The 13,533-nt window shown below is 45.3% G+C and overlaps 1 protein-coding gene across 2 annotated transcripts in view; it reads left to right on the top strand.

Moving 5' to 3' along the window:
- Positions 1 to 13,533, top strand: part of ltbp1 (latent transforming growth factor beta binding protein 1) — a 193,250-nt gene that overhangs the window by 40,308 nt on the left and 139,409 nt on the right. For both annotated transcript variants that reach the window (XM_080741091.1, XM_080741090.1), the window contains exon 4: positions 4,584 to 4,735. In XM_080741091.1, coding sequence (XP_080597217.1) covers positions 4,584 to 4,735 — 152 coding nt within the window. The remainder of the gene's footprint in view (positions 1 to 4,583; positions 4,736 to 13,533) is intronic.

The raw sequence follows: 13,533 nt of genomic DNA, 5'->3' as shown, positions 1-13,533 counted from the left end.
AGTACATTTTATAGATGATAAATACAAAACAAACGGTTTTGGACATATACAAGGTTTCCACCCGACAACGACGATATGCTATAAATATAAGGTGCTGGGAGTGAAAATTCTAATCTAGAGGTGCCTCGGATTAAAAAAAATATTTATGGGGTGCTCTGAGAAAAAAAAGTTTGGGAACCCCTGGTGTAGACGACCATGTGCGTGCTCCGATACGAATGACTGTCGCCAGCCACTTCTTTTCACTCGACAGTGTCAGGAGTTCTACAGAGAGCAGTGGTGGAAAAAGCACGCGCATTTGTTGCATCCTGCACATAATTCTACATTCATTAAAACTCTGAATTTTGACCGGGGAGGGAGTCTCGGAGATACTGTGGGTTATTTCTCAGAGTCTAATGATCCTTATTATAACAATGTCCTGCCAATCAAAATATGTCAGAATGTTTGATGGCGTGTCATCAAAATGTATGTTGACATGGCACAATGAATAACTAGAAAATAAACACATGGCACTTCATTTAAAAAAGGTTGCTGACCCCTGCTGTAAATGGTAGTGTAATGGCTCTCTCCATTCTGACATGTCGCCACTCCGACAGTGACTTCTTATTGTCGGAGTGGTAACACGTCCATAGAGGTTAAGGTTAGGGTTAGGGTAAGAGATAGGGTTAGTATCTGTCGGAAAGGAGACATGTCGGAATAGAGAGATGCACCCGGTGTATGGATATGGGTTGACACCACTACACTATAGTACACTCTGGACTGGAGTGATGGTGACGTAGTACATTTTTAATCCCACCAGAATTCCATTTTAGTATTACCAGCTGATGATTGATAATAATTGATTGTTTCAGACGTTAACGGTTTTATGACATATGGCTCTGCGAGAGACAAGCTGTCTATTAGAGCGAGGATTCCCAAACCTTTAAGACGCGACCCCCCAAAATAATGATATTTGAACTGGGGACCACCTACCCTGACAAGCACTTGGAATTGTTGGCATTACATTTAGTTTGACTCGGTTCCACAGATACATATTGTGAAAATAGTCTTAACTACAAGCTTACAAGTGGGCAATGGTGGCTGTGAGCTGCAGATACCCAGTTTAACACTGTATGTAGGTTTGTTTACCCATTTAGGCCTAGAATTATTGAATGCTTTAACCAGTGAAAAATAGCAGATATACAAGCTCACAGCGCGGCACCGAGTGCCGCGCTGCGAGCTTGTAGATCTGCTATTTTTGAAAAGGTCGTGAAAATGTGTGCAAATCTTTGAATATATGTATTTTCAAAGCGAACGTTTGTAACTCAAATTTTGCTTCTGGGTGGTCCCTGGAACTAAATATTTTGAGATGGGGGTCCGTGGCCAAATAAATATCATTTTGGGGGTCCTTCACATGAAAAGGTTTGAGAACCACTGACATAGTAGTCTCTCAAGAACAGACTAAAGCCCTTTGCACATAGCCTGACTGCAAGCGTCAGACTCTATCACACACTTCGTTTTGGGATTGAGTCTGAGCCTGGGGACGGAGATTCTACTTCAGCGGGGGCGGGGTAAAGCCTATTGACGTCACACACACACACACACCCTGATTGGCCCATTCAATGCGCCCGCTCTTTAGGCGAGCTTGAAATAAAATAAAATATCTCCGGGTTCAGTCCACACTACACACCACCCACCAACAGGGGGTGGTGATGTGCGGACTGATTTATCAGGCTACTTTGCACACAGGTGCGTTTAACCGCAAGGATAAAACGGACAATTTCATTTTTTTAAAAGAAAACAATTATTCTCTATGACCTCATGCACACCGGATCCGAATTAGCCGTGCGACGAGTGGCTGCGGCCGTGCGTTTTTTTCTTGATCGAACCCAGTTCGATTCGTGCGTCTTGTCGCATGCGGTGAAAAACTCATCACTCCTTTTATGAATCCTTTTGGGATCCGCAGCGCCGATTCCGCACAGCCTTGCACACCAAATCCAATGCGTTTTACTCACACAGCAAACGGAAGAAACGCAACTGTCCTGTGTGCAAAGGGCTTAACTGAGCTCCAGTTAAGTGAAAAGGATCTTTTCTTTGACGATGGCTGGCCAGATTGCTGACATAGAAACATAGGTTTTTCAAAAAGTCTCGGAAGGATTCAAAAGACACTTATAGAATCGGGTCAAAATTCTAATTTTCACGATTTTTCAATAATAGCAGATCTACAAGCGAGTGCCGCGCTGCGAGCTTGTATATCTGCTATTTTTCAATAGTTAAAGCATACAATAATGATACACAATAATGTGTACCCGTTCTAAATGGGTTTAATGTTGAGTGAGAAAACAATGTTGCACTATAAGCTAGTCATCTGAGGACCCCCCAAAATAATTTGGGGACCCCCCCCCCCTCCCCCCAGTTTGGGAAACACTGTATTAGAGGGTGGGTCAGTCTGTGTGTCTGGAGCTAATCTCACACACCGCTGGACAAGCCCCAACTTCCTTGTGCACATTGCCAGCAGGCTACAAAAGCGCCGCCACTCATTTCTTTTCAGATTATGTTTCATACAGAAATATTTAAACTTTAATTTGATAATGGGTCTCTGTTCGGACACTGAAACCTTGCCCACATTTGGAGTCATACATACGTCATAGATGTGTCAAACATAGACAAATGATGTCATAGATTACCATGGGTCAAAGATCCATATTGGAGCCCCCTGCCTAATGTGGATCCTGAGATCCACATCATTACATCTTCTAAACAAGCTCTAGTATTAAAAGTGCATAGAGTCTATGCAACATCAACTTAAATTCAACTCCACTTCAGATGCTAAAGATCATAGACATACAGTAGAACTTAAATGTACTCATATCCAAATGTAAAAATATGGTTCTTACAGCCACCAAGTGACTTCAACATTAGGGGAAATTTTTTGGGGGGCTTTTATGCCTTTATTGATAGGACAGTAGACTGACAGGAAGAGGGGAGAGATGGAGAGAGACACGCAGCAAAGGTCGTCGGGAATGGGATTTGAACCCACGTCATGCTGTCAGGTATCAGAGCCTATGTGTGTGTCTCGCTAGGCCAGCATGCACCCCCAATAGGACAGTAGTTTGACAGGAAATGGGGAGAGAGAGAGATGGGGAGTGACACGCAGCAAAGATCGTCGGGAAAGGGATTCGAACCCGCGACGGCCGCGTCAGGCTACATTGAGCCTAGGTGCCCGGACCGCTACGCCAGCCACGCGGGCCAGTTTGACACATAAATTAACGTGTACACGCTTTACCATACCGTGCGAGGGATACTCCAGTTGTCACAAGATCGACGCCGTAGAAAGGACATAACTTCCTTTGGCACGCTCAGATCCTTACCCCAGTCTTAACCACAAACGTAACTAAAAGGTATTAATTAAACCCATGCTCAAACTTAACTACATTTAATGAATTAAACCCATACCTAAACTATATTTGTGCAGATCCATTACATTTCTGTTAATTAAAAGTTGTGCAGCAAGGTCTTGTGGAGAAGGAACCTGGACTCATTGATCAAGAGTTATACCTGTGTGCTGTGTGTATAACTCTACCTTCCTAATGCCAATACATATACTTCACAATCGATTCACATGTGCTAATCAGCTGCCGTTAGTAGTTAATGGCTCTGCTCTGACTTTAATTGCGTGCCCAGCATTTTTACACAACTCTTTACAAAGCATGGTGGGATGTTAATTACTGTGTGTGAAAGCACCTGCTCTTAATTTTGTTCACTTTACTTTGGCAGCTAACTAAAGTCATGAATAACATCACGTTGATCTTTTGACTTTGTGTTTACCTGCCATTTTACTGTTTATTGCGACCAAAGGTCACAGTTTACTGTCAGAACCGGCACAGCTTGTCCGTATACGGGTAACGCCTGACACTGTGGTTCCCTTGACACATCACTGTGACATAACAGGTGACATCACAGTGATGTCAGATACTTAGAGCAGGTATAATGCCTAACATTGTGGTTCCCCTGACACATCACTGTGACATCAGATACTCAGAGCAGGGATCTCCATATATGGGGATAAACAGGTGACATCACAGTGGTGTGTCTGGTTCAGACAGGGATCTCCATGTATGGGCATACAAGGGATTGTATGTTGTGGTGTCATGGGAACCACTTTATGCCCATATATGGAGATCCCTGATGTCATCAATATTAAGCCCATATCTAACAGGACTTCATATGGGAATGCCCATATATGGAGGAAGACAGCCCATATCTGTGTGGCTGGTTCAGACAGGGATCTCCGTGTATGGGCATAAAAGGGATTGTATGTATGATGTCAGATTTGATCATGTGATAGACGTCATAGGATTTTCACATAACTGAGTAAACAAACATGTTTGGGGTCTCACAGCATATCTCCATATACAGTACATGGATCTCCATATATGGGTAACTGGGCCGATATTCTTCACTGGCCACAGTGGCCAGACGGCCAAGACATGGCGCGACCTCGCCCTTTAGGCGTCTTACTGGTATAACTATTTATATTTGGTGTAAGAAATGTCAGCTAAATGCCTCCATTGTAAACACAAATGTTCAATTTTTTTCCTTTCCAGGATTCGACCCATACCAATACATCCCGGGCAGAACCAGCAGTACGTCCTAAAGCCCAAATATTACCACTCACACACCACACACACCCAGACCCATCTCCAGCCGCAGCCTGAGAGGCCCATCCCCTTTACAGTGAGCCACAACCCCATCCACGGTGAGTACCACCCAAAACTTCTGACTTTGTTGACCACTTATACCCTGTATATCGTCACTGTCGGGCAGAAACCTTGTATCTCCAAGTTTCAAATGTGTACATTTTTTTGCAAAGCCCTGCTTCATCATACAAGGCCGTCGCACAAAAGTAGTGAAAACGGCAGATCTACAAGCACACTTGTAGATCTGTAGATCTGTTTTCACTAGTTTAAATCATTTTTGAAATGATAAATACAAAACAAACGGTTTTGGACATACAAGGTTTTCCACCCGACAACGACGATAATTGTTTCCCCCCTCTACACCAAATCTCGTCACGAAAAGTCAATCTACAAGCCCGCAGATTGTAGGTCAGCCGTTTCCGCCTGAATATGAGCCTATTATGATATGCCCTGAATAGGGACGCTAGCGTTCATGTGGTTAAATTGCAACTTTTGTTGTATATAGTTTTGTGAGGAGGACATGCGAAGGTCTGACATAAAACTTACCAATGCATTGTGTGCTGAGGCTCAGCAAAATCTCAGCTAGCCTATGTGAAACACGGCAAAATACATTTTAGCCATTGTTAGCACTCTAAATTGAAATTACTCCAAGTAAGCTAATTGATAGCAATTTAGGTGCCTAATACTGTAGGTCAATAGGTAATTTTTCTGTAGAGTGAAGATTTTCACTGTGTAGTTGACAAGTTGACAGTGAACCTGGTTCAGAAAAACAACACCAAATCCAAATGTCAGGGTATCTCTTAATGAGCTCAGGCCCAGGTGTGTTTTCAGAAAGTCGTTCCTTAGAGAAAGGCTGCCAAAACAAAGCTGAGAAACAGTCTGCAGGAGTTCCTCTAGGAGTGAACTGAACCCAGTTAAGAGTCAAAGCCACTGTTCCCACATCAGCTCATATTTACTATAAGCGATGACTTTCTAACTCTGAAGGCTGAACATTCCAGCATGTTGCCAACTGTCAAGCGTATGTGCCAGGGTGAAGTCCCCCAACGTGTTAAAAATGTTATTCTGAAAAATGATTTTAATTCCTTAAAATAAAAATGTCGTCAGCTCCATATTAAGATCCCTCAGCTCTCCCAGGCACGGCTGTGCTGGCGTGGGGAAAGGAGAGTATAGGCAGGGGCGTCACAAGGCGGGGGGAAAGTGGGACTGAGTTACTAGGGCCCAAGGTGGAGGGGCCTTAATTGTTTTATACTTTAGCTATTGGAAAATAACAGATCTACAAGCTCGCGCTGCGAGCTTGTAGATCTGCTATTTTTGAAAAGTAGTGAAAATGTGTGCAAATCTTTGAATAGCCTATGTGTGAACATTTGTAACTCAGATTTTGCCTCTCGGGGGTCCCTGGAACTAAATGTTTTGAGATGGGGTCTGTGGCCAAATACATATCATTTTGGGGATCCTTGACATGAAAAAGTTTGAGCACCACTAAAAAAAAAAAACCTTTGAAGGATTTGAAAGACTTTTCATGATTTTTCAAAAATAGCAGATCTAAAAGCTTGCAACCGCGCTGTGAGCTTGTTGTATATCTGCTATTTTTCAATAGTTAAAGCACAATGTGAGTGGATTCTTGGGGGGAAAGGAGAGGGTGCTCAGCAGAGAGTTGGAGTCTAGGATAAGTAACTAATCTGTTGTTAGTCCTGCTGTTAGTTCTGGAAAGTTTCACGTTCCTGCTCGAGCCTCCTTCTCATTCGCCATTTTTTGTACATCTCTCTCCATCTGTCTGTACGTCCGTCTGTTCTCTCTCTCAATCTCTTTTCTTTCTCGTCTCACACACACACACTCACAGTCTCACACGCTCTCTCCCCTGCCATTGTGCTGTCTTCGCGCCGAGCGGCCGTGAGCTTTGACATTGGCCAGTGTCGGCGGATTCCAAGGGAGCCAATTAAACCAGTGGCTGTTTGTTCTTTTCAGGGCTGCTTGATTGATCGCCGCCGACCATTAATCACTGCCAAACAGACACGGCTAGTGGCTGTGCTACTTTTATGCCAGCCTGTCATTATTTTAACACTGTGGGCTAGGGCGGCAACCCCTTTCTCACATTACATACATGCAAGCCAGGGAGACTTCAGCGCCATGCCACAGCATGGCGCGTCGCCTCGCCTCACCTTTACACACACATGCATACGCGCGCACACACACACAGCACACATATAACATCCCACGGAGACAGCACATGCAATCATGCAGCTCCCATTCGTACCGCTCTGTTCCGTGTGCTGCACGTCAACAGAATGAAAGAGAAACACCTGCTGGTTAATTAGGGGGAGGCAGGGAGGGCAGGTTTGCTGATGTTGTTATCCCCGTTCGTTCGTTTGTGCGTGCGTGCGTGCATGGGAGCGATCGTGCGTGTGTGTGTGTGGGAGTGTACGTGGGGTGGCTGGAGACACATAAGTTTGTTTTTATACCACTCCAGAACAAAGTTCCTGGTAGGCAAAACCAAAGCATTTCAACATCTGACGGTCCAACTAGAGCAGCAGATTGGCTTCTAGTGCTATCTGAGTCAGAGAGATGTGGAGAAGTACCGGGGAAAAAAGCAGTTGGCATGAAGATAAGGAGTAGCCCCCCTTCCTTCCATGAACATATGTTACATTTTGGCTCAGTTGCCTCCGGGCAGACTTTGCTGTGCATGTTAAATCCATTCCCATTCCCTTTTTCTTCACTTGGTCTGCCATGACAATGGATAAAGAAGTGGGTAATTGTTCCTCACAGGCAACTTCCCACCCACTCCAAAGCACACACACGGACACACACGCACTCACACACGCAGACACACAGACGCACTCCCGCTCGCTCGCACGCACACACACCACATCACATCTGCTGTAATGCTGCAAGGGTGTGGAGAGAATGTGAAGCTTGAAGTTGGGGCAGCAATTGGATTTGTTCAAATTGCAGCCCCAGCGGTAATGGCATAAAGACTTAAGCATTACCTGCTGCGCGGGCCTGTCGAAAATGAATTATTAGCCTCATTTTCAGAGGGCAATTTCAGATAAAGCCTGTGTGTGCGTGTGTGTGTGTGTGTGTGCGTGTGTGTGTGTGCTTGCGTGTGTGTGTGTGTCTGTGTGTGTGTCTCTGTGTGTGTGTGAGAGAGACAGAGAGAGAGAGAGAGAGAGAGAGAGAGAGAGAAGGGAGAAAAAGAAGGAATGAAATGACAGAGTAAAGGGCGATAAACAGTGTCATCCAATGAAGAACCCCTCAATTGATGGAACAAGTGGCTTGCATGGATATGAATAGCAGGAGGCCGTCTGCGGTGCAGCCTCTGAATACCTGTTATCTAACCCCCGTTTAAGGCTCTCACCCACTCAATAACCCTCGCCACGGAAGACAAATTATCTTCCATTTACTGTGTACAGTGCATCCGAATGGTTAAATGGCTTCTGCGACTCAAAGCCATGAATAGGCCTCAGCCAGCGGCCTGCCGGGTGGATTGACTCAGAGATTTTCAATTTATTACTTCCCCCTTTTCATGATATGTACTGTATTTATGGTTACGCACGTGATAAGCTGCATATTCCCTCCACACCCTCAGGCAATATGGCACTCCGTTCCTGAGACTGGACTCCATTGGCAAAGAATGTCAATCTTTTGATCCCACCCAGGGCACAGTGCTAGTATTAGTAGCTTCAAAGTTTCTGACAACTTTCTACTGTACGCTATTATGGAATCCATAGGAGACGATGGGGGAAGGAGCGCTTGTTTTCGGGTCACCAGCGTCGGCAGGTTAGCTACTTACTCATCAGCGTCAGGGTTACTGAGGTTAGTGTTAGGGTTTGGGTTAGGTTTAGGCATTGAGGTTAACATTCACCAGCGCTCCCGAGTCCCGACCTCCGCTCCAGCCAATCACAAGCGGCGCCTTATAATTTATTCAACGTTGGCTGCCTGCCAAAATGACTTGTAAAGTTGCGCAGATTATTAGCCACCAGCCGCTACTGGCCGGTGGCTAGTGGTAATTACAAGCCCCAGTTCCAATGTCAGATTTATCAGCGTGCGTCTGTTCCTAAGTAAATGTTTTTGGATGAATTCGCAGACTTTGGCACTGAGTGGTTCTGTCCTCACCATACAGATGTTTGGGTTATTAATGGAGAGGTCTAACAGTCAGACATAAAGTCTCTTCAGGTCTCGGGGAGCATGTCTGTGTACCGTTCCCGCTCTCTCTCAGGGGCCATTGTGGCTGCACTGCTGTTTTCTCAAATAGACCCAGACCAAGCCACAGTGACCCAGAGCTACAAATAACTCCCCCGGTCCACTTTGATTCCACAAGCAGGAGGCAACCACCAGGGAAATGCCCAGACATAACTGACTGCAGGCTGGGGTTGGGGGAGGGGGCGAGTCAAAATAGGAAGAGGAGAGAAACACAGGAAGAATGATGCAAACAGGCATGTACTGAAGCAGAACGCAGGGAGACATTAATTAATCACTTGAAACTTGGTGTTCCTTTTTTGGGCATGTTGTTACTGTATATTCTATCCTTCATTATACGGCGTGTTCCTCCCTCCACGTCATCAGCGCCCACACCCTAGGTGGGGCTGGCGATAGGGCCTTTCTGTGTGGAGTTTGCATGTTCTCCCCGTGTCTCCTAGGGTTGATACCCTCACAACAACATGAACAAACTCCCCCCAGAACAACTAGAATCGTCAGAGAAACGCTGTGGTTGGCCAGATGGCCAAGAATTGGTGCGACCTCGCCCTTTAGGAGGGCGAGGTCGCATGTCACCCTGAGGTCGCAAGTCACCCTGAGGTGTCTTACTAGTTATAAGACACTCAAAAGCAGGGAAAATATCTAATCTCCAAGCTCATAATGCATCACAGTTAGGGTTATATTGGGATCAGGAACCGGAGGAACCGGATCCAACATTGAGGAACCGGAATCGGTTCCAAACTTCCATCACGGAACCGAGTTATCACACTGTCAGAGCTGGTACTGTATGATGACTTCATGTCTGCTATACAATTACAACAGCGGTGGTATTGTACCAGGGAACAGCTGGAACCAAATGAACCCACTGTCAGACTTACAGGCCTCTGAGGGCCCATTTGAAAAATGTAAGAATCATTAAAGGCATTGTACCAGTGTACAAATGGAACCAAATGGACCCACTGTCAGACTTACAGGCCTCTAAGGGTCCATTTGAAAAATGTAAGAATCGCTAAAGGGAACCATTAAGGATTCGGATAGTTAAGAGGGAATCGTTAGTGACGCACTGTGACTGTGAGCTTGTAGATCTGCTATTCAATGGACAGCGAAGTACAGTATATACCGTAATTGCTGGACTATAAGCCGCACCTGAATATAAGCCGCACCAGCTAAATTTAGAACAAAAAACGAATGTTTACATATATAAGCCACACCTGACTATAAGCCGCAGGAGTACTTCCTGCTTCCCACTAGAGCGCCCCTGGTGGTCGTTAGCAGTAAAAATCTATATATAAATCCTTGTTAAAGACCATTGTAAAACTAAGTAACTGGCCGTTTAGCTGTAAAAATCTTTATATAAGCCGCACCGTTGTATAAGCCGCGGGGTTCAAAACATGGGAAAAAAGCTGCGGCTTATAGTCCGGCAATTACGGGTAATAGTGTTTAAGTGTTTAAAGGGACCAGGTAATGACATCCAAACGATGCACCTCAAACAACCTATAAGGAAGCCATTCTGCTCTGTAAAAAGCTTACGGTACAGTAGCTACTAGCTAGTAGTGGATATATAGTGCCCAAGCCTGAATTACAGAATATGTCACAGTTGGTTTGATCCCAGCATGCTGCAGAGCAGTCGGTGTCGTTACGATCACAGATATAAAAAGCTAGATACCTCCTCCGCCGCTGCAGGTCATTGGAGCGACCCGTCAAACTTGATAGGCAGGAGTGCGGAAGTGCCAAAAGCACGCTGCCACTCAAAGTGACTACTGGCCAATCGCAGCGCATGTTTTCCAGGACTTCAATTCAACCGAACGTCCCCTTCTGTGACACACGCAGCCATACAGTCTTGGAAAAGTTGCCTATCAACCAAGACGGACGCCCCAGAGCCGAAGGAGGCGTCTACCTTTTTATGTCTATGGTTATGATGCCCTGCTTCATGGTGAGTGCAGCAGACAGACGGCAGAGAATGTTTGCGCTCCTCAAATCAGCGAGGCAGCAGAATCTCCTGTCCACTCTGCCTAGGGATGGGACCACATGAAAATGTCATATCACGATTATTGTGACAAAAGAAATCGCGATTTACGATATTATCGCGATAAACACAATTCATTATCCTGGTGTCGGAACATGATTTGCCAATAAATAGCAGATCTATAAGCTCACAACGTGTTGCGCGTTGTGAGCTTGTAGATAGGCTATTTTTTGGCTAAGACATTTGATAGAGAGTGAGGAAAAAGACTGTATCAAATAGGTATATTATAAGTACCTTTTACCAATAGAGGGTTTAAATGGTACCGGATATGCAGCTCGGCAAATAAAAGGTGAATTGATCCCAGTGCATGACGGAGGATGATATCACGATAAATTAAATCCCCGCGACACGATTATCGCGAGTGTTTTTTTAATCACGATAAACGATAACATCGCTTATCGTCCCATCCCTAACTCTGCCCCATGCACACGCGACAGACGGCCTGTCAGCAACGAGCTACGGTGCCTTCACATCTGGGAAAGCCATCCTGTGTCTTATACCTCGGCCATCCCTCAGCTCTCCCGCACAGACCAAACAACCAGAGACAACACGTTTGGTCCATTTATCAGTGCTGCTACGGTGAACCTCCGACACGTTTGCACCGGGACATCTTGACCTCTCCAGGGTCACCGGAAAGCCCAGGAAAGACCCTCCTGTAAGGAGAGAGAGAGAGAACAACCCGGTGCTCAAGGGAGATAACGTTGAGTTAAAAATCAAACCTCGGTTCGAAGTGAAGCGGTGAATCTTTATTCTATGTGTTCTAGAGCTATGAAATCTGTGTTCTAGATCTATACATTCTGTGTTCTAGATCTATACTTTCTATGTGCTTTAGTTCTATATTTTTATGAATTCTGAATGAATGAATGATTTTGTCTGGAGGGCCAAATTGTCATGTGAAGCTTGACCAATCCTCAATTCTGCATGCACGGGACATGTACGGGACAGACAAAGCCACTCCTTGAGAATCTATGGGAATCCTCAAAAAACTAGACCAGGTCAACCTGGTTGTGCCAGACCCCGGTTCTGCCAACCCTCTGGGCCTATAAATTTAATGGTACATTTATAGGCTGTCTGTCCCTTTATAGGCTGTCTGTCCCTCCCTCATGTCATCATCATTTGTGACATCATTGTGACCAAATATGGTCACAATGTCTATGTTTCTCTCTGTCCTCCTTGGACAGGTTATATGGTTGACCAGAACTCTGGCCTGACGTCACACACAGTCTGTCGGTCTGTCTGTCATCATCATTTGTGACATCAGTTGACATACCTTTTATAGGCATGTCATCATCATGTCATCATCATGACCAACTATGGAGAAAAGAGGGAGGGACACAGACAAAGCCTTTTATAGGTCGACCCTCTGGGTCTGGCAATTATAAAAGAAAATGTCCAAGAAATTTTAAATGTGCCTGCAGCTTGCTAAGTCTGTGCAACCTTGTGTAGCGGTTGGTGTTAGCATTAGTGTTACATTTTTTAACATTAGCATTTTTCGCATAAGCTTTAACATTATCGTTCTCCGTCGCCGTTGTACGTGCCGGTGGGGTCAACGCCGTGCTCGTCGCTTAGAACTTGGACCCGATCTGATTGCCGCACTGGCCAGCCTGCATGCTGACTATTTCCCTCATGATATCTAAGTCCTAAAACCTTCTCTGCAATAAATGTAAATACAAGCTTCTACCTATAGGCTTCACCGGTTGGCGGTCAACCTGGTTGTGCCAGACCCCGGTTCTGCCAACCCCCTGTCTGTCATCATCATTTATGACATCATGCCTTTTGTAGGTATGTCATCATCATGTCATCATCATATATACCCTTTATATAGAAAAGGGACAGACCGACATTTGCTTATGTAGGCCTACCCATTTCATGGGTCTGGCAAAAACATGTACGGGACCGACAAAGCCACTCCTTGGAAGCGGCTTTCCTCCGCTTCAAAAAAGCTTCTAGGATCAACTGGAACCAAAACTTTAAAAAAAAGGAGAGATCTGAGCACTCAAAGAATATAACTGAGGAGAGGGCCTAAAATCAAGGTACTTTAATCATGTTTACAAAAGGTTTTATAAAAGCCAACGTGTTTCGACCAACTGGCATACTTGCCCTGATGAAGACCAGAAACATGTTGGCTTTTAAAACTTTGTGTAAACATGATTAAAGTATCTTGATTATACTCCTCCGCGTATTCTTTTTAGTGTTCGGATCTCTCTTGTTTTTCATAGACCCTCCTGTCTTCTAAAGTTCAGCCGTCGTCATTACCCCCCCCCCCCCCCTCCCCTCCCCCCCAGACGTTTCAGCCTGTGCGTTCCCAGTCCGTCCCTCCATCACTGGGCTATAGTGTTCCCCGACGGGCCACTCCTCCACGTTGATTGATGTCTGTGTTCTGTGTTGTGACGCTCTCCCGACTCCCTCTCCATATGCTCAGCAGAACCACAGCGTGCCCCCGGCGGCAACCGCGGCAGAAATGCTCCAGCGAGCTTACAGTACAGAGACGAAGAGAAGAAAGTGAAGGGAAAGGTTTTCAGGCGTTCTTTTCAGGCGGACGTGTTTTATCACTGCTGTGGCCAGGGACTCGCTGCTCAGAGCCGTGTCAAAGCAGTTAAAACCCATTTAGGCCTAGAATTATTGAATGCTTTAACCAGT

Source organism: Nannobrachium achirus (assembly GCF_963921795.1).
Source record: "Nannobrachium achirus genome assembly, chromosome: 13".
Lineage (NCBI taxonomy): Eukaryota > Metazoa > Chordata > Actinopteri > Myctophiformes > Myctophidae > Nannobrachium > Nannobrachium achirus.
Note: the sequence above shows the minus strand (reverse complement) of the source record. Positions and strands in the feature narration are given on the sequence as shown.